The sequence below is a fragment of the Corylus avellana genome, chromosome 1 (assembly GCF_965113065.1).
Source record: "Corylus avellana chromosome 1, dhCorAvel1.hap1.2, whole genome shotgun sequence".
Taxonomy (NCBI): Eukaryota; Viridiplantae; Streptophyta; class Magnoliopsida; order Fagales; family Betulaceae; genus Corylus; species Corylus avellana.
Window position 1 is genome coordinate 42,440,347 of NC_142490.1, and position 21,150 is coordinate 42,461,496.

Genomic DNA, 21,150 nt, shown 5'->3' on the forward strand with positions numbered 1-21,150 from the left:
AAGCTTAAAAAGTACTTTTAGTACTTAAAAAGTCGTGCCAAACAAAAGCCAGCTTGTTTGATAAAAAATTTCAAAAGTTTTTTTTTTTTTTTGACTTTTTTTACTCTCAAAATTACTAAGACGCACTTGACAAAAGCTTAAAAATAAAGTATTGCCAAAAAAACCTTTTTTTAACTTAAAAGCCTTATTTTTCATATGCAATTCCAAACAAGCTCTTAGGAGACTAGGCGCATAAGACACCATCTTACTCTTGAAGAGGATTTGGTACTTAGATATGGTTGATGAGGTCAGTGGACATAATTTTCAATTGAGCTATTTGATTAGATCATGTTAGGTTTGATAAAAATGACACAACACATTAGGGCCTGTTGGTCAATGCTTTTAGTACTTCCCCTACTTGTATAAAATCCAATGCCTGAAAGTATCTTTGCATTTATTTAGGAATTATACAATGAAAATTTGAAGTTTCATTAAAAAAGAAAAAGAAAAGAAAAGGCTTTCTACTAACAAAAGTTTTGGTTATGAATTATATGAAGTCAAAGTTGATAAGCGCTGGTAATTTTTTAAATCACTCTAGATGTTTCAAGTGTAAAAGGTAATGCAAGATGGTTCAGCTGGTTGAAATTGCATAAGCATTTTCAGGGTTTAACATATATCATCTTTCTTCAGCCCATTGCATTTAGCAGAAAATCATAATGTTCTTGTTATTGTTGTTAGTGAGTGCTCGATATATATTGCAGGCTCACTAATTGCTGAGTTTTAAATAGTTCCTAACAATGTATTAGAGCCTGCTTCATATAAAAAGTACTTCTGTGTTCAAATCCTCGGAAACCCCTTCTACACCTAGTTTTGTTTTTGTTTTTTGTTTTTTGTTTTTTTTTTTAATGTCCATAGGATATGGTGCATTTTTGTGTTTTACCACCTCATATCATGGGCAGCCAGCAGTGTCAAATTTCTCATACATGAGTTCTGAGTTTGATGGGTTTGATGTTTAGGTGGAAGTGATGAAAGCTAGAGCTTATGATTTAATGTTTGTGACTGCATATATGCAACAATTACAAGTTGGGTCATTGTTTTCACTGTTGGATTTTGTATATTTTTCTTCTGGGACAATATTACGGGAAGCTTACTGTAGAAAAATCTTTCTTTTGAGCAATATATGTTACTGAATTATGGTATGTATTAACCTTCTTAAATAGCTACAAAAAATAACACTTTATCCTTGCGAGATGTTAGAACTACTACTCAATTGACAATGTCCCCCAAGACTAGCAAAAAGACAAGTAGCCATAAATTTTTTTCAATTAAACAAAATACTCCAATAAACTAAAAAAAAAAATTGGTTTATCGTTTTTATTTTATTTTATATCGAATATTTTTATTATTGGGGGAACATTGTCAATTAAGTGATAGTTTGAATGGGACATGTGAACTTTCTCCAAAATGTAATCTTCCAAACTTATCAAACGAACTTCTCATTGATTTATTATTTCATTGAGATCAAATCCAAATTACAATGTCATTTTCTTATTAAAACAAAAACGAGTATATATATATATATGTCCACACAAGGGAAATGAGAGGGGAGATTCAAACTAATGACCTCTACTTCATAAAGCGTGGTTCATAGTCGATTGAACTACCCCTTGAAGACACAAGTATATATATTTTATATGTATATGTGTGCGCTTTTCTAATAAACAATAATTAAACAAAATTATTGTTTAGCTGGTATTTGGCAGAACATTTGAGTCATGGGACGGTGGGAGTCACAGAGTACTGGGCCTGACTCCTGCCAACTCAAAAGCTTGGCATTGAAGCCCAAGCCCAGACGAAAAAGTAGACAAACAGTGAGTATAAAGTATAAACCCTGCCGGCTGCAAAGTATCCCTCCTCCGATGTTGATGGCCAACGAATTGCCTGAAGACTTGGTGACAGAGATTTTGCTATGCCTTCCCGTTGTGTCTCTCTTGCGATTCAATTGCGCCTGCAAATCCTGGTACGCTCTCATTACTCACCAAAACTTCATCAGAAAACACCTCCTACACAACAAGAACAACAACACCCGCCTCTTTCTCTGGCAAGACGAAACTACCAGAGATATAGTTGCATCCACGCTTTCTTATGAAACCCTCCAAGTATCCCTTACACAACCTCTACCTCTACCATTTACTGAGGTCACTTATTTCGTGGGTTCTTGCGATGGTCTTGTTTGCCTCTGCGATTACGATGCATTGAATGTTGTCATATGGAACCCTGCAACTAAAGAAACAAAGGTTGTCCCCAATTCAAGCATGTCCCGCTTCTCCGATGATTATCACATCATGTCTGGTATCGGATTTGGTTTTGATGCCAAAACTAGTGACTACAAGATAATAAAATTTTTTAGTCTCTTTGATCCCAACGAAAGTGACAATTATGATTATGAAGGCCATGTCCCCTGTTATAGATTAAGTGAGGTATATAGCTTAAGTGTCGATTCTTGGAGAAAAGTTGATAGCCGCCCAGGTTTATTTGATGTTAACGCTATTGATACATACATCAATGGGATGGCTTCTTGGGAGGCATTTGATTTTGATGATAATTGGGAGGGGGTTTTGTCATTTGACATGAGCGGCGAGGTATTTCTAAAAACGCCGCTGCCAGATGATGTTTTGAATAGTGGTGATTGGAGAAACTTTTTTGTGTTGAATGAATCGATTGCTATGGTATTTTCAAGTGGGAATGAAGAATGGTTGGAGATTTGCTGTGATATATGGTTGTTGCTTGAAGTTGGTGTTAAAGACTCCTGGACTAAGCTTTTCACTGTTGGACCAATTACAGGAATTGAACTACCCTTACCATTTTGGCAAATTGAAGGACCCTTAACATTTTGGCAAATTGAAGGACCCTTAACATTTTGGAAGAATGACGCCATATTCTGCAGAACAAATGACAGATTGATCTTGTACAACCCCTTTACCAAAGAAAGGACTAATCTCCCAATTCAGAGCTATAGCTGCCCGATTACTTACATGGAGACCCTAGTTTCTGTCAAGGGAAGAAATGAATTTTAAGAGCATGATAGTTGTTGTCAATGCTTGAGGGCCATCTTTCTATATCTCTTCCAAGTGTGTTTCAGGCAGCATACATGTGCTGAGCTTATTCTTGTCAAATGATGTATTTCTCAAATATTTTAACTCGTACCTCTTTGGGAGCAATAGTGAGAGAATTTTAAGATTAATAAAGAACACAAATGTTTTTTTTACATATCATGTGGAATTATTTTATCACTGTCCCATCTGTTTAGTATTTCTTATATATATTCTATTTCTTTCGCACTATTTCATGGGTTAGCGTACATAATTTTCAAATTTGAGCTCTTAGATTAGAGATCAGATTTGATAAAAAAAAAAAAAATGACATAGCACATTAGGGCCTGTTGGTCAATTTTTTTAGTACTAAACTTAATTTCATAAAATCCAATGCCTAACAATATCTTGGATTATTAATGATTGCATTTATTTAGAGTTATATATTGAATAATAACTTTGTATACAATGTGCTTGTGGATAAAACATTTTTTTACATATAAGATTTGGAAGCTCGTGGAAGAATGACAAAGTTAAGGGAAGGAAACCATGAACTAATAATGTTGGATTGAATGAACTCTTGAAGAGTACTTCTTTTTTTTGTAAACTCTTGAAGAGTACTTACTTCTACACATTCTTTGGCAATGAATACAGATTGTTTTAGGCTTTCTCTCTATCCTTTAAATGTGTTATCTTTTATGTGAAGTCTAGGGCAACAACTTTTGTTGCAGGAAACTTTCATTGCGTTCGGACTTTTGGAGTTCTTTTCATCTTGATTGCTTAAACATACAAGGGTTTGTGGCTATTTCGTCTGGACATATTCCATTTTGGTTCCCCCCGTTTGTGGTGGTTGAGCTTTCTGACAATGCATTTGTTGTTTTGTGGATTTGATCCAATTGATTGAGGAATTTACAGAGGTGGTATAGCTCAGGCAGTTCAGTTATTTACATAAAATTCTTTTTACAAATATTTGTTGTGTACACTCGAATGTCTTTCATTTCAAAGTTCTTGCTGCCAAACTCCCAAGATTGTTGTTTCATGTCCATGATTTAAGGGTGTATAAAGTAATTGTAAACAAATGTAGTTAATTAATTATTTTCTCCATATTTCAGGACAATTGGAAATCTGTTTCCACTTTTGAGGGGTTTCTTTAAATATCCATGTGTTGTTTTGTAACTGAAGGGTGCTTCAAATTTTTTTGCTGGTTTCATGAAAACTCGAATGTGAAGAAAACAATGCAGTCGTTTGAAATCAGATTTTGTACTCACAAATTTACTAGGACTCAGTTTCAAAACTGTACTTGATTTGTTCCTAAGTCGTGTAAAAGCCCCTCTGCAATGATTGTATTTCCTTAAATACCCAGAGGGATACAAAACAAAAAGATGTTATTGATAAATAATTATAATGTTATCTTAAATTTAGTCAATGAACTCATCCCCCCGTATGCTAGATTTATCTTATTGTCTGCATTGAAAATGTCAATCCCAGGTTTGTAACATTCCAGAGTTCATTCTTTCCGAGGGTTTTGTTATCCTGGGAATCATAGAATCTAAATTTAGCATCACTATCATAGTTTACCAGTTGTTGGTTTTGGTTTAGTGAAAAATTTCTCTTCACTTGGTTCATTGTATTCAAATCATCTGTTGGCATTTAGCGGCATATTACCATAAAATTTTGGGCTTGATTGCTATCGATCATTTAATTCAAGTTGAGCTTTGTTTATTTATGTATGGAGGCCCAAGTTTCTGTTCCCATGAGGCTAAGTACTACTTCAATCAACTTGTTCTGTAGTGTGGATTGGGTGTTTATTTTAATTTTTACCTGCTCCACTCTTTATATATCTTTCTTAGATATATTTTTACATTCTTTCTTATGATAAATTTGTTCTCCTACACCTAATTTGCCTTGTTGCTCATTGAAATAATCGTCAATCTCTGAATTACTCCTTGGTTGAAGAAACCTATTGTTCATTGGCTGGCATTTTATCATTGATGGACATTAGCAGACATGAATGATGATACTGTTTTACTAAAATCAGTGTGACCATGGGACCTTTTTGTGTGGCAGTTCTTATGTACAAAACGTTGAAAAAAGAAAGAAAAAGGGATATTCATTTGACAATGAAATTGGTGAAATTAGAATTGATTGCATCTCATTTTCTACTATATAAGGTCCACAAACAGTTTCATACAAGAAAAAAACAAGTGTTAAAAGATGACAAATAAACAAGTAAACAACACAAAATGTGAAGCAATAGCCTATACATATATGCATGTCAAACAATATAACAAAATTTAGATAGAAAAAAGGTGCTCCTCTTACCAGTGACGAACAAGCTCCATGCAAGGAACAGGGTAGCAAGCAGAAGAAACCCATGGAGGAAGCGTCTCATGACCTCCAACCCCACGTTAATTGCCTTGTGGAGGAGACTTGCGAATATAACAAGTAATATATAGGCACTCTTGTTTGAATGTGGCCATGCATTTTCAAACCTACCCATTTTTACTGGGTCAAAGATGGAGTAGATACCATTTACAATTCGATTAGTATATAGTTGGTGACGTTCAATTTTGATTATTGAGGAAGATATATGGCAGATTAGATGAAAAATATCCTAATGAAAATAAAAAGGCAGCTTTCATGTTGAAAGGGAAAGGGAGCACCATTACAGTGCCCATATATTTTGATTATTGAGGAAGATATATGGCAGATTAGAAGGCCACAAAACATGCCATCAAACAATGTAAGTTTCAAATACTACTTTTATTTCAATGAACCATTTTTTCAGGCCTATGAATCAACCAAATGAGCTTAGCTACTAAAGAGAAAGCAAAATTCTTACTCTTAAAACTACAAAGTAGAATTCAAGTTCATTGCTGCAGAAACACTTGGTATTTAGAGCTATCTTTACTAGAATCAATTTCTTGAGACAAACAACAAATAATTTGGTTAATTGATCCTATTTTACCTTCTTTACTTCCACCATCTGTGCAGCACTATGCACTGAAGTATCACTTATGATTGACCTTTTTGTCCACTCATTTTCCTTAAAGAAGAATGCCACCAAGAGAAAGGAAACCAAAAAAAGATGAGTTCATGCCACCATAAGGATTTACTGAAAAAGTCAGGCTACCATAATGGAATCTAATCACCCTTACAACAACTTGAACCAAACAATACATGAGCAAATCACATAAATTTTTGGGGTTGAAAAAAAAAATTGAAAACATAAGCGTTGGTTTAGTCAGAATAGTCACCTGTGGGTAGTAATGGCCACAAATGATGACAATAAAAAAGAACAACAACCAAAACTATGTCTGATTATTCAAAGACTTGCCAATGGAGTGTAAAAATGAACACTCCAACAAAAATAGTGCAATCTTAAACAGTCTCTTAGAATAGAACAAATAATCTCAATTGCACAGGACATGAAATTTGGAATCCAATACAGGTTTTGGAGTAAAATTTTCAAATTCAAATAATTGGGTTCTTCAGACTCAACTGATTGATTGTTTGTTGAATTTGCAAAAGTGCAAACAAGTAAAAGTACAAGGTGATTTTAGAATTTAGATTAAGGTGGATTGCATCTCCCAAATAAAAATAAGGTTCAAAATGCATAAGAATAGTGCGCTATTTGCTTAGCAATTTTATGTATAGTTACAAACATAATGTGTCCTCTGAGTTAGAATATAATTCATAATGCCGGCAAAAATGTAGAAATTTAGTACTAATTAAATTGACAAGTCAGATCTTAATCGAATGCTTTCGCGTTGATAGATGCAGAAATGTTTAATCAGCATTATAGGAAAGAATATTCTTATATATTGTTTGTGATTCCAAGGTGAAACAGTAAATTTACCATGTCAAAGCAACTTGGCATAGCATATATATAATTAACATCAAGCTTGCATGATGATGTTTTCTTTTTTAAAACTAGTATTGATAATTTACGTACACATGTAGTGAGTGTTCAACCTATAACCTCAGCTCCATCCCACTCTTATGGAGGGAGGAGAATGCCATTTCTGCTAGAGCTCATTGGAATCAAGCTTGCATTAAAATTCACGAGGAGAAGCACAATTGGATGATAAAAACAACTTAGTCTACTCACTTCCAACACACGAAATCTCACATGAAGAACACCTGAAGAAGACCAAGTACAAGAAATTGTCTGGACTAGAAGTAAACCAGAAAAACCATACACAGATAAGCAAACCAGAATAGAGTTGCCAATTGTTTAGTCATAACAACTCAACATTCTTACAATTTGCAAGCAGCAACAAGTAATTTTCTATCATTATTATCAGCCAGAACCTTATTTGGTAAATGTAAATGTTATAAATCAACATTTTTCCATTTGATAGGCATATTTTAACACGGAATCTATTGGGATTAGGGCACCTCAAAGTTCTCAATAATCAACTTTGAACCAATTGGAGCCACTGCCATAGAAATCCCATCTATTTTTAACTTATAACAAATCAAGAGAAGAGATATTTGTGTTATTTGTGTAAACGACATGTTATTTGTGTTAGAAGACATTCTTTATAACAAAAATTAAGAGAAGAGATATTTCGAGCAAAGTTGACAAATTGGATATCCCATAACAAAATTAAGGAACAAGTACACCAATGTGCTCCAACAAAATTGAACAAAAAAAAAAAAAATTACAATGTTTTCCTATCTTAACAGACACCAACAGTGAAACAGAGTTTTGGTTCTCTGTTTTGATCATTCACATGGTACTAGGAAAGTAAAGTAGCAAACTCAGGATCCCAAGAATCCACCCATGCATCAAGCGGCAGATGTCCACCCACTGGGGAAGGCGGTGGCGGCAGATAACCGTATGAAGCATAAAACTCAGACTCAGAGTCATCATTACTGGCTAGTTGACAGCTCATCAAGGTTTCCAAATATTCATATGAAACACTCAACTCAGGGTCAGAGTTATCACTAGCTGGTAGACGGGTTTCCAATTCAGACTCAGGCGTTCCAAATTCAGATGGACATTCTGATGATGGCCCCCCAGTGGCTTGACATTCGACATCGCAGCAGCGCATCTTCTTTCTCTGCTGGGATCCGTCCTCAAGTAGCAGTACTTCTTTTTCTTCTTCTTCTTCTGTATTAATGGAATTTCGCAATGGAGATGGAGTTTGAACAGAGATGACGGTGGGAGAAGACTGATCTTGAAAGCATCTTTTAACGCCAACGCTTGATCGTGATTCTTTCTTTTGGATGGTGCACAGGACCCAGTCAGTCGTCCGTTCTCGTTCTCCCTCCCCAACTAATGAGAACTCGTGCATTAACCAGTTGGATTTCTGTTTCTTCACCTTGAAGCAGAAGAGTTTCCTGACCCCAATAACATCACCCTGACCATCGTAGATTTTGTCGACAGAATTCTCATGCCAAACACCGCAACCCGCTGTTCGTGCCACTCGATTTTTGCTGAGTTGTTTTAGCCTTGTAAAAACGTAAAGCTTCTCCTGATCACCACAGAATTGCCAGGGATCCTTTTCACCATAAATATCAAACTCTCTGATGCCATCCCAACCTATATCTTCTCCCCTTACCTTGTTCAACAAATAGAAGCCTACCAGCTCTTCATCAGTGGGCTCAAAACGAAATCCCACAGGCATCATCATCATCATTCACCCTCTTCACTCTCTGTTTCACTCCCTCTTGAAGCCATTGCCCTTATATAGAAGCCAGCGCCACCGACTTAGGTCCACCGCCTTAGCTAAAGGCGGTGGACCAACGACTTGCCGTTCCTGAATTTAAATTTTGAACTGGACGACTTGCCGTATTAACGGAACTGTATCAATTTTTTTTTTTTTTTTAGGGGGGGGAACTGCAGCATTTTAAGAGCATAAAAAAGACGCGAACCTGTTTCGCTTGCTTAGCACGCCCCATGATTTCTTGCTGTAGAGATTCAGCGGAGAAATCCTCCAACTCAAACGGTTTTATTTTTTATGCTCATTATACTCTTATGTTAAAATTATACTGTTTTAGATCCTAAAACTACAATACTCACTCAGCCCAAAACGACGTCGTTTTGAGCATTAAAATTATTTAACAAAAAAAAAGTTGGGGTGGCTAGAGCCACCCCCATGGCTGGTCTGGGGTTGGTTCAACCACCTCTATTGGCTAAGAGAGTGGTTCGGCTACCTCCAAAAGCCCAAAAAGAGAGAGAGAGAGAGAGAGAGAGAGAGAGAAAAAAAAAAAAAAAAAACTCATTCACGGTTTTGGGCTTTTGGGGGTGGCCGGACCACCCCCAAGGGCCTGGGGGTGGTTTTGGCCACCCCTTATGGCCGGTATGGAGTGGTCCGGCCACCCCATTTTGGCCAAGGGGTGGCTGAAACCACCCCGATTTTTCTTCGCTTTTTTTTTTTAAGAAAAAAAATAACAATTTTAATGCCCAAAACGACACAGTTTTGTGCTGGGTTTCATTCACAGTTTTGTGCTGCCCGCTTAAGGCTCGACAAGCTTTTAATTGAGCTTGGCTCGAGCTCGCTTAGGCTCGCCAACTCGAGCCAAGCCAAGTTAGGTGTTGGGCCTAACGAGTCAAGTTTGGACAGTGGATTTGAAGCTCGGCTCGAACTCGACTTGACTCGTTTACTAAACAACATAAACGAGCCGAGTGCGGCACACCCCAAGGCCAGCTCGCTTGGCTCGATTACAGCCCTAATATAAGGTATTTTGTTGGAATTTATTATATTCTTTTCCGGTATATTCCATCATTGCATTTGAATGCAACTTGTAACTTTCTTCCTCTTTCGGTGGAAGTTTCTTGAACTTACACATGATGTTTTATTATTTTCTTTCTCTTCGAACTTTGGAATAATACTCTGTTTCCCATCATGCCTTTTCCTTGTGTTACTTCTCGCTTCCAAAGTCGGCATTAATCCATCCGTTTCTTGCCATCTCTTTCACTTCTCTCCCTGTTTCAACTTGTTCGTAGAATGAATTTGGAAGAGAGAGAGAGATGTAAAAGCTTCTGGGTATGTCAGGGAAGGAGAGATGAAAGAATAATCATTTTGAGCATGTAAATCAATGAATTATTCCAACAAATTCACTGCAAGAAGAGAAGCAGGCATCTCATTTGATGATGAGGATTTGTGTTGCATCCTCGTAGCTAGTCACATATTACACAGTCAAAATCTCTATAACCCCATCATCAAACCAGCCACAGTGCATTAGGTTTTTGCTCTTAATGTATGTTTTAATTGGAATATTTGACAACTTGATATATCCTATGCTTATCTTTATGGCATTCTTGATTAAGAGGTGTATATGCAACAAAAGAGAGGCTCTATTGACACTACACATCTAGGTTATGTGTCACCTCCACAAGTCTTTTTATAGGCTCAAACAATGCCTCAGGAAATATATATATATATATATATATATATATATATATATATATATAGGTCAATTATGGGAGTGCAAAGTCTATTAATACTCTCAAAGATGTTGGATTGAATGAGTTCTTGAAGAGTAATTTTACTTATTCATTTGACCATGAATACTGAATGTTATTAGGCAGCTTTCTCTCTATTAATTAAACCGTGTTTATTCAAAAACAAAAACGAGTACGTGCATATATATTTATATATATAAAAACAATAATTCAACACAATTATTGTTTTTAGCATTTGCAGAACATTTCAGTCGTGGGTGTCGCACAGTTTGTTCAGCACTCTTGTGGGCTGAGGCTGTGAATTGGGCTGGGCCTAACTCGGGCCTAGTCAAAAGCCTGGCATTGACCCACAAACATAACTGAAACCCACGATCCTTCAGAAACGTGGAAACCCAACAGACGCGCAACCATCTTGAGAAACCCCCAATTCGGATCCATCCTTCAGAAACGTGGAAAACCAACAGACGCAACCATCCTTCAGAAACCCCCAATTCCATTTCCACTTCCCCAAAAGCCGCTGTTGATGGCCAAGGAATTGCCTGAAGATTTGGTGACAGAGATTCTGCTATGGCTTCCGGTCGTCTCTCTATTGCGATGCAAATGCGTCTGCAAATCCTGGTACGCTCTCATTACTCACCAAAACTTCGTAACAAAACACATCCAACACAACAAGAAGAACAGCAACACCCTCCTCCTCGTTAAAATGCGCGATGAAATTTTTGATGTTGTATCGACGCTTTCTTATGAAACGCTCCAAGTATTAGATTCACAACCTCTACCTCCCCCGTTTCTTGTCTTGGGTTCTTGCAATGGTCTTGTTTGTCTCCACGATGACTATGCATTGCGTGTTGTTTTATGGAACCCTGCAACTAAAGAAACAAAGGTTGTCCCCAAATCAAACCTACCCCAGTTCGTCTCCGCTTTCCATAAACTCGGCGTTGATGGTATCGGATTTGGTTTCGATGCGAAAACTAATGACTACAAGATAATCAATCTTCTTACTATCTATGAATCTCACTCAAGGGGGAAAGATGGCCCAAAGTGAGGTATATAGCTTAAATGCCGATTCTTGGAGAAAAGTTGATACTCCCCCGTTTTCTATATCTCCTGTTTATAGCTCTGTTAGAGGTATGAATACATACACCAATGGGATGGCTTCTTTGGAGGCATATGGTGATAATAGGGGGAATCTTTTGTCATTTGACATGAGCAACGAGGTGTTCCTAAAAACACCGAAGCCAGATGATGTTTTCTTGGATGAATTTTCAGATTGGACAGATATTTTCGTGTTGAATGAATCGATCGCTCTCATAGTTCTCGTCTGGGATAAAGGAATGTCGGAGATTTGCTATGATATATGGTTGTTACTTGAAGTTGGTGTTAAGGACTCATGGACTAAGCTTTTCAGTATTGGACCGTTTACAGATTTTAAACAACCCCGACCTTTAGGATTTTGGAAGAATGACGCCGTGCTCTTTGAAAATCTTGACGGACAAATGGTCTTGTATGACCCCTCAACCAAAGAAATGACTAATCTCCCAATTCATGGAGAAACATACTCGTTGCAATTGGTTACTTACATGGAGACCCTAGTTTCTGTTAATGGGAGGAAATGAATTTGAAAAGCAGAACAGTTGTTGACAATGGCCATCTTTCTATCTATATCAATTCTATGCACATGATCTTTTTTTTTTATATATATATATATATCATGCAGAATTATTTTGTCAGTCCCATATGTTTAGTATTTCATATATCTCCTTTCTGCTTTATGATAAAAATTTACTCTTGAAGAGGTTTTGGTACTTGGATGTGGTTGATGAGGTCCGTGGACATAATTTTCAAAATTGAGCTTTTTGAATAGAGGTCAAATTTTATTATTATTATTTTTTTTATATAAAAAAAAATGACATTGCACATTAGGAACTGTTGGTCAATGTTTTTCGGTACTCCCCCTATTTTCATAAAATCCAATGCCTAAAAGTATCTTGGCTTATTAATGGTGGCATTTATTTAGAATTATAAATTGAAAATTTGAAGTTTTATTCAAAAAAAAAAAAAAAAAAAAAAAGAAAAGGAAAAGGCTTTCTATCTTGTTCTACTAACAGAAGTTTATATGCTTTTAAGGCATAAGAAATATCCTCCATTGTGTTAATCGTTTAGCAGGATCACCTGATTATGTCAAAATGCAAAAACACGTTAATCATTTTGCATTCATGAGTCCAAAGAATTTAAACTCAGGTTCAAAGATGTCACTCTTCTATTACTTGGCTTGCTGTTAGAGATTGTGTTGGGACAGGGGAGAGAATGCAAAATTGGGGAAATCATGGAGATGTGCTTTGTTGTTTCTTACGTCACTGCATTGAAGGTAGAGATCATGAGATCATCTATTCTTCCAACGTGGTTTTAGCAAAAGAATGTTAACAGGATATATTGCATACTTGTCTGGTTCATGATATTCTTATATAGCTCTTTGATTAGAATTCACAGAGAGAGAGAGAGAGAGAGAGAGGGCGAGAGAGATTAACAAAGTAGTATCAATACATTGCGGCTAATTACTTAATGCTTCTTGTTGCAAGCCCGTGGGGATTATTAGGAGGGTGTTCAAAGGAAAGAATGTTATAAAATTTCAAATATACTAAAACCAGATTTCCCATTCTCTCTTCCATTCGGATCAAGAATGAGAAAGATCCTCCCCTATAGCCATTTTTTCTATTTATCTAGAAAATATATATATATATATACTAAAACCAGACTTTTGATGGAGAAAATGGCTTTTGAATTTTCTTTACAGATTCAAAGGCACCACTGAAGACTCATGCAAAGAAATTTACCCTTTGAAATACAAAATGAAAAGCTTCTAGTTTCCAAATTACATCTACTATAATAAGAACAATCATCAAACTACTTTCAATGCGACAAATAAAAAAGCTTTAAGTCCTGTTTGAGATTGTGTTATAGAGTTTAAAAAGTACTTTTAATACTTAAAAAGTCGTGCCAAACAAAAGCTAGCTTGTTTGATAAAAAATTTCAAAAGTTTTTTTTTTTTTTTTTTTTTTTACTCTTAAAATTACCAAAACTCACTTGACAAAAGTTTAAAAATGAAGTTTTGCCAAAAAAAACATTTTTTTAACTTAAAAGCCGTATTTCTCAAATGCAATTTCAAACAGGCTCTTAGGAAACTAGGTGCATAAGACACCGAGGATTTGGTACTTAGATATGGTTGATGAGGTCAGTGGACATAATTTTCAATTGAGCTATTTGATTAGATCAAGTTAGATTTGATAAAAATGACACAACACATTAGGGCCTGTTGGTCAATGCTTTTGGTACTTCCCCTATTTGTATAAAATCCAATGCCTAAAAGTATCTTTGCATTTATTTAGGAATTATACAATGAAAGTTTCATTAAAAAAGAAAAAGAAAAGAAAAGGCTTTCTACTAACAAAAGTTTTGGTTATGAACTGTATGAAGTCAAAGCTGATAAGGGCTGGTAATCTTTTAAATCACTCTAGATGTTTCAAGTGTAAAAGGTAATGCAAGATGGTTCAACTGGTTGAAAGTGCATAAACATTTTCAAGGTTTAACATACATCATCTTTCTTCAGCAGATGAATATGCTTTTGAGGAAGACGTGAGATCCTCCATTGCATTTAGCAGAAAATCATAATGTTCTTGTTATTGTTGTTAGTGAGTGCTCGATATATATTGTAGGCTCACTAATTGCTGAGTTTTACATAGTTTCTAACAATGTATTAGAGCTTGCTTCATATAAAAAGTACTTGTGTGTTCAAATCCTCGGAAACCCCTTCTACACCCAGTTTTAGTTTTGTTTTAGTTTTTTAATGTCCATAGGATATGGTGCATTTTTGTGTTTTGCCACCTCATATCATGGGCAGCCAGCAGTGTCAAATTTCTCATACATGAGTTCTGAGTTTGATGGGTTTGATGTTTAGGTGGAAGTGATGAAAGCTAGAGCTTATGATTTAGTGTTTGTGACTACATATATGCAACAATTTACAAGTTGGGTCATTGTTTTCACTGTTGGATTTTGTATATTTTTCTTCTGAGACAATATTATGGTCTGTATTAACCTTCTTAAATACAACTATAAAGAGCTTTAGCTACAAAAAATAGCACTCAACCCTTGTGAGATGTTAGAACTACTACCAAATTGGCAATGTCCTCCCAAACTTTCAATTGCGATAATACTCTCCTAAACTACGAAATAATTGACAATGTCTCCCAAGGCCAGCAAAAAGATAAGTAGCCATAATTTTTTTTCAATAAAACAAAATACTCCAATAAACTAAAAAAAAAAAAATTGGTTTATTGTTTATTTTATTTTATATAGGATATTTTTGTTATTGGGAAAATATTATCAATTAGGAGATAGTTTGAAGGGGATATGTGAACTTTCTTCTAAATGTAATCTTCCAAGCTTATCAAACGAACTTCTCATTGATTTATTATTTCATCGAGATCAAATTCAAATTACAATGTCATTTTCTTGTTCTGAAATAGGCTTGTTCAATTTTATTTTTTTATTTTTTATTTTTATTTTTATTTTTTTATATGCAAACCATCATTTTACAAAATAGGCAATAAAGTAACCTTCGTAATTATAGATTTTTTTTTTTTCCTTTTTTACAGTATTAAAACGAAAACAAGTATATATATTTTGTGCCACCAATAAAAAGTTGACACATCAGCCAATTTTATTAGACTTATACTTAAAACAAAAACTCAACTACACCAGATTACACTCTAATAAAATAAAAAATTAATTTTTTTATTAAAAAAACAAAACAAAATTGAAGGGGTGACTGGTTGGCCACGCCATAGGCCATGAGAGTGGCCGCGCGGCCACCCCTAGGCCTAGGGGTGGCGGCCAGCCACCCCAAATCCAGATCTGGGGTGGCTGGCCGCCACCCCCTGCCCATGGGAGTGGCCGCGCGGCCATCCCCATGGCTTGGGGGTGGCGGCCGGCCACCCAAAGATTGGCCACCCCTTCAATTCTGTGTTTTTTTATTTATTTATTTTTTTTTTTTATAATTAATTTTTATTTATAATCTGGTGTAGTTAGGCTTTTTTAAAAAAATTTAAGTTTGATAAATTTTGCTTAAGTGTCACCTTCTAATTGATTGCACAAAACTCACCCTTTGTGCAACTTCCCCATATAAGTCACTCTCAAAGTACAAACCCTGCCAGCTGCTAATCAACTAAGTATCCTCTTTTATAAAGACAACGCATCCTCTTTTGCTGAAACAAAAACCCTAAACCCTGCCGGCTGCAAAGTATCCCTCCTCCGATGTTGATGGCCAACGAATTGCCTGAAGAATTGGTGACAGAGATTCTGCTATACCTTCCCGTCGTCTCTCTCTTGCGATTCAATTGCGTCTGCAAATCCTGGTACGCTCTCATTACTCACCAAAACTTCATCAGAAAACACCTCCTACACAACAAGAACAACAACACCCGCCTCTTTCTCTTGCAAGACGAAACTACCAGAGATATAGTTGTGTCCACGCTTTCTTATGAAACACTCCAAGTATCCTTTACACAACCTCTACCTCTACCGTTTACTGAGGTCAGTAACTTCGTGGGTTCTTGCGATGGTCTTGTTTGTCTCTGCGATTACAGTGCATTGAATGTTGTCATATGGAACCCTGCAACTAAAGAAACAAAGGTTGTCCCCAATTCAAGCCTGTCCCGCTTCTCCAATGATTATCGTATCAAGTCTGGTATCGGATTTGGTTTTGATGCCAAAACTAGTGACTACAAGATAATAAAATTTTTTAGTCTCTTTGGTTTTGACTATTATGAAAGCCATGTCCCCGGTCATAAATTAAGTGAGGTATATAGCTTAAGTGTCGATTCTTGGAGAAAAGTTGATAGCCGCCCAGGTTTAATTAATGTTAAAGCTATTGATACATACATCAATGGGATGGCTTCTTGGGAGGCATTTGATTTTGATGATGATTGGGAGGGGGTTTTGTCATTTGACATGAGCGGCGAGGTATTTCTAAAAACACCGCTGCCGGATGATGTTTTGAATAGTGCTGGTTGGAGAAAAAACTTTTTTGTGTTGAGTGAATCGATTGCTATGGCGTTTCGGAGTTTGAAGGAAGAATGGTTGGGGCTTTGCTGGGATATATGGTTGTTGCTTGAAGTTGGTGTTAAAGACTCCTGGACTAGGCTTTTCACTGTTGGACCAATTACAGGAATTGAACTACCCTTACCATTTTGGCGATTGGGAGGACTCGTAACATTTTGGAAGAATGACGCCATGTTCTGCAGAACAAATGACGGATTGGTCTTGTACAACCCCTTTACCAAAGAAAGGACTAATCTCCCAATTCAGAGCTATAGCTGCTCGATTACTTACATGGAGACCCTAGTTTCTGTCAAGGGAGGAAATGAATTTTAAGAGCATGATAGTTGTTGACAATGTCAATGCTTGAGGGCCATCTTTCTATATCTCTTCCAAGTGTGTTTCAGGCAGCATACATGTGCTGAGCTTATTCTTGTCAAATGATGTATTTCTCAAATATTTTAACTCGTACCTCTTTGGGAGCAATAGTGAGAGAATTTTAAGATTAATAAAGAACACATATGTTTTTTTTACATATCATGTGGAATTATTTTATCACTGTCCCATCTGTTTAGTATTTCTTATATATATTCTATTTCTTTCGCACTATTTCATGGGTTAGCGGAAATAATTTTCAAAATTGAGCTCTTTGATTAGAGGTCAGATATGAGTAAAAAAAAAAAATTGACATAGCACATTTGGGCCTGTTGGTCAATTTTTTTAATACTTTACTTATTTTCATAAAATCCAATGCCTAACAATATCTTGGCTTATTAATATAAAGAGTGAACATAATGCCTAGTGGGCTCTTTGATCTCAGTCTTAAAAATCTAAATTCTACTGCAATATGTGAAGAAATTTTTTAATAGATTGTATATGCAGGGACTTTCAATTTTATTGGTTGTGGCTTTAAGAACTCTTAGGCTAAATCACGGATTCTATTACAATTATGATAGTGAGGAGGATTATGCTTTGAGAGGCTTCCGCTCATAAATAATAAAGCTCAGACACCATCATATGTTAATGTCATATCTGACCATCGCTTTGCCACCAATAATAACACCTGGAATGTAAGTTTCCATTCACAACTTCCATAATCCATTAATAGCTTACTTTTTTCTTTTTTCTTTTTCAGTTTTCTCAGTGAAGAATTATGATTTTCTTTTCTTTTCTTTCCTTTTTTCCCCATTTGATTTCTTCTCAAGCAAACAAGTGAAGAGAGCAATGTCAAATTTCTCAAACATGAGTTCTGAGTTTGATGGTATTGATGTTTAGGTGGAAGTGATGAAACAGAAAGCTAGAGCTTATGATTTAGTGGATGTGACTACATATATGTAACAATTACAAGTTGGGTCATTGTTTCACTGTTGGATTTTGTATATTTTCCTTCTTATACAATATTATGGGAACTTTACTGCAGGGAAAACCTTTCTTTTGAGCGATATATGTTACTGAATTATGGTATGTATTAACCTTCTTAAATATAAGATCGAAGAGCTTTAGCTACAAAAATAGCACTCTACCCTTGTGAGATGTTAGCATTAGTAATATTTTTTTTCTTTCTTTTATAAAAGTAAGGGAAAAGTCTACATATTGAAGAAATTTGTGGGCTTAACTTATCAATGTGAGATTATTTTTCAACACCTTCCCTCACGTACAAGTCAGTATTTTTCTTGGTCCTTGTCACAAGGTAAGTAGTGTGGGCTCCATTTGTCCTGTGGTAGGCTCTAATACCATAAACAAATTCGTGGGTTTAATTCATTTCATAAAATAGGTTCAATAAGAGAGAATTGTTCATTCCTTATAAACATGCCCAAAGTCTTATCCACAGGCAATGTGAGATTATTTCTCAACACATACCCCCCTCAAACCAGTATCCAATTGTGACAATATCTCCTTAAATTACCAAACAATTGACAATGTCCTCTCCAGGCCAGCAAAAAGACAAAAGTGACCATAATTTTTTATTTTTTTTTCAAAAAAAACAAAATACTCCAATAATTTTTTTTTTTAAAAATGGTTTATTTTTTATTTTATTTTATTAGGGGTATTTTCATCATTGAGGGACATTGACAATTTTTTTTGATAGTTTTGGAGACATTGTTAATTAGGTGGTACTTTGAAGAGGGTATGTGAACTTTCCCCTAAAAGTTGTCTACCAAACTTATCAAACGAACTTCTCATTGATTTATTATTTTATCAAGATTAAATCCAAATTACAATGTTATTTTCTTGTTCTGGAATGGGCATCTTCAAGTGTTTTTTATATACAAATCATCATTTTACAGAATAGGCAATAAAGTAACCTTCAGAATATGTGTTTTTCTGAGAAACAGTAATTCAACACAATTATTGTTTAGCATTTGGCAGAACATTTCAATCATGGGTCGATGACTCGATGGGAGTCACAGAGTGATGGGCTTGACTCCTGCCAACTCAAAAGCCTGCATTGAAGCCCAAGCCCAAACGAAAAATTTAATCAAACAGCGAGAGAGGAAGAAATTTACAAAGACAACGCATCCTCTTTTGTAGAAACCAAAACCCTAAACCCTGCCGGCTGCTAAGTATCCCTCCTCCGATGTTGATGGCCAACGAATTGCCTGAAGAATTGGTGACAGAGATTCTACTATGCCTTCCAGTCGTCTCTCTCTTGCGATTCAAATGCGTCTGCAAATCCTGGTACGCTCTCATTACTCACCAAAACTTCATCAGAGAACACCTCCTACACAACAAGAACAGCAACACCCTCCTCTTTCTCTGGCAAACTACCAGAGATACAGTTGTATCAACGCTTTCTTATGAAACACTCCAAGTATCCCTTACACAACCTCTACGTCTACCGTTTACTGAGGTCAGAAACTTCGTGGGTTCTTGCGATGGTCTTGTTTGTCTCAGCGATTACAATGCATTGAATGTTTTCATATGGAACCCTGCAACTAAAGAAACAAAGGTTGTTCCCAATTCAAGCCTGTCCCGATTCTCCAATGATTATCGTATCAAGTCTGGTATCGGATTTGGTTTTGATGCCAAAACTAGTGACTACAAGATAATAAAATTTTTTAGTCTCTTTGATCCCAACGAAAGTTACTATTATGAAGGCAATGCCCCCCGTTATAGATTAAGTGAGGTATATAGCTTAAGTAGCGATTCTTGGAGAAAAGTTGATAGCCGCCCAGATTTAATTAATGTTAGGGCTATTGATACATACACCAATGGGATGGCTTCTTGGGAGGCATGTTTTGATGTTTGGAAGGGGGTTTTGTCATTTGACATGAGCGGCGAGGTATTTCTAAAAACGCCGCTGCCAGTTGATGTTGATGATGTTTTGAATAGTCCTGGTTGGAAAAACTTTTTTGTGTTGAATGAATCGATTGCTATGGCATTTTGGAGTGGGGATAAAGAATTGTTGGAGATGTGCTGTGATATATGGTTGTTGCTTGATGTTGGTGTTAAGGACTCCTGGACTAGGCTTTTCACTATTGGACCAATTACAGGAATTGAACGACCCTTAACTTGGGGAGGACCCTTAAGATTTTGGAATAATGACGCCATGTTCTGCACAACAAATTACAGATTTGCCTTGTACAACCCCTTTACCAAAGAAAGGACTAATCTCCCAATTCCTAGCTATAGCTGCTCGGTTACTTACATGGAGACCCTAATTTCTATCAAGGGAGGAAATTAATTTTAAGAGCCATCTTTCTATATCTCTTCCAAGTGTGTTTCAGGCAGCATACATGTGCTGAGCTTATTCTTGTCAAATGATGTATTTCTCAAATATTTTAACTCGTACCTCTTTGGGAGCAATGGTGAGAGAATTTTAAGATTAATAAAGAACACATATGTTTTTTTTACATATCATGTGGAATTATTTTATCACTGTCCCATCTGTTTAGTATTTCTTATATATATTCTATTTCTTTCGCACTATTTCATGGGTTAGCGTACATAATTTTCAAATTTGAGCTCTTAGATTAGAGATCAGATTTGATAAAAAAAAAAAAAAAAAAAAAATGACATAGCACATTAGGGCCTGTTGGTCAATTTTTTTAATACTTAACTTAATTTCATAAAATCCAATGCCTAACAATATCTTGGCTTATTAATGATTGCATTTATTTAGAGTTATATATTGAATAATAACTTTGTATACAATGTGCTTGTGGATAAAACATTTTTTTACATATAAGATTTGGAAGCTCGTGGAAGAATGGCAAAGTTAAGGGAAGGAAACCATGAACTAATAATGTTGGATTGAATGAACTCTTGAAGAGTACTTTTTTTTTTTGGTAAACTCTTGAAGAGTACTTACTTCTACACATTCTTTGGCAATGAATACAGAATGTTTTAGGCTTTCTCTCTATCCTTTAAATGTGTTATCTTTTATGTGAAGTCTAGGGCAACAACTTTTGTTGCAGGAAACTTTCATTGCGTTTGGACTTTTGGAGCTCTTTTCATCTTGATTGCTTAAACATACGAGGGTTTGTGGCTATTTCGTCTGGACATATTCCATTATGGTTCCCCCCGTTTGTGGTGGTTGAGCTTTCTGACAATGCATTTGTTGTTTTG

General features: G+C 35.9%; 5 protein-coding genes across 5 annotated transcripts; 4 read left to right on the forward strand and 1 right to left on the reverse strand.

The window, feature by feature from the left end:
* Positions 1 to 1,898: 1,898 nt before the first annotated feature.
* LOC132169867 (F-box/kelch-repeat protein At3g23880-like) lies at positions 1,899 to 3,247 on the forward strand. Its single transcript, XM_059580817.2, has one exon. It carries the CDS (start codon positions 1,899 to 1,901, stop codon positions 3,054 to 3,056), a length of 1,158 nt encoding a protein of 385 aa, XP_059436800.2. The 3' UTR covers positions 3,057 to 3,247.
* Positions 3,248 to 7,816: 4,569 nt separating this feature from the next.
* LOC132169869 (protein ATAF2-like) lies at positions 7,817 to 8,710 on the reverse strand. The gene has a single exon (XM_059580819.2). It carries the CDS (start codon positions 8,708 to 8,710, stop codon positions 7,817 to 7,819), a length of 894 nt encoding a protein of 297 aa, XP_059436802.2.
* Positions 8,711 to 10,923: 2,213 nt separating this feature from the next.
* LOC132171630 (F-box/kelch-repeat protein At3g23880) lies at positions 10,924 to 12,129 on the forward strand. The gene is given in 3 exon segments (XM_059583002.2): positions 10,924 to 11,505; positions 11,507 to 12,092; positions 12,094 to 12,129. Coding segments are annotated over 3 exon segments (1,116 nt in total). The 5' UTR covers positions 10,924 to 11,011.
* Positions 12,130 to 15,642: 3,513 nt separating this feature from the next.
* On the forward strand, positions 15,643 to 17,114 carry LOC148589875 (F-box/kelch-repeat protein At3g23880-like). Its single transcript, XM_088512281.1, has one exon. The coding sequence runs from the start codon at positions 15,799 to 15,801 to the stop codon at positions 16,915 to 16,917; it is 1,119 nt and encodes a 372-aa protein (XP_088368407.1). The 5' UTR covers positions 15,643 to 15,798; the 3' UTR covers positions 16,918 to 17,114.
* Positions 17,115 to 19,102: 1,988 nt separating this feature from the next.
* LOC148589876 (F-box/kelch-repeat protein At3g23880-like) lies at positions 19,103 to 20,437 on the forward strand. The gene has a single exon (XM_088512143.1). The coding sequence runs from the start codon at positions 19,160 to 19,162 to the stop codon at positions 20,264 to 20,266; it is 1,107 nt and encodes a 368-aa protein (XP_088368269.1). The 5' UTR covers positions 19,103 to 19,159; the 3' UTR covers positions 20,267 to 20,437.
* Positions 20,438 to 21,150: the final 713 nt, after the last annotated feature.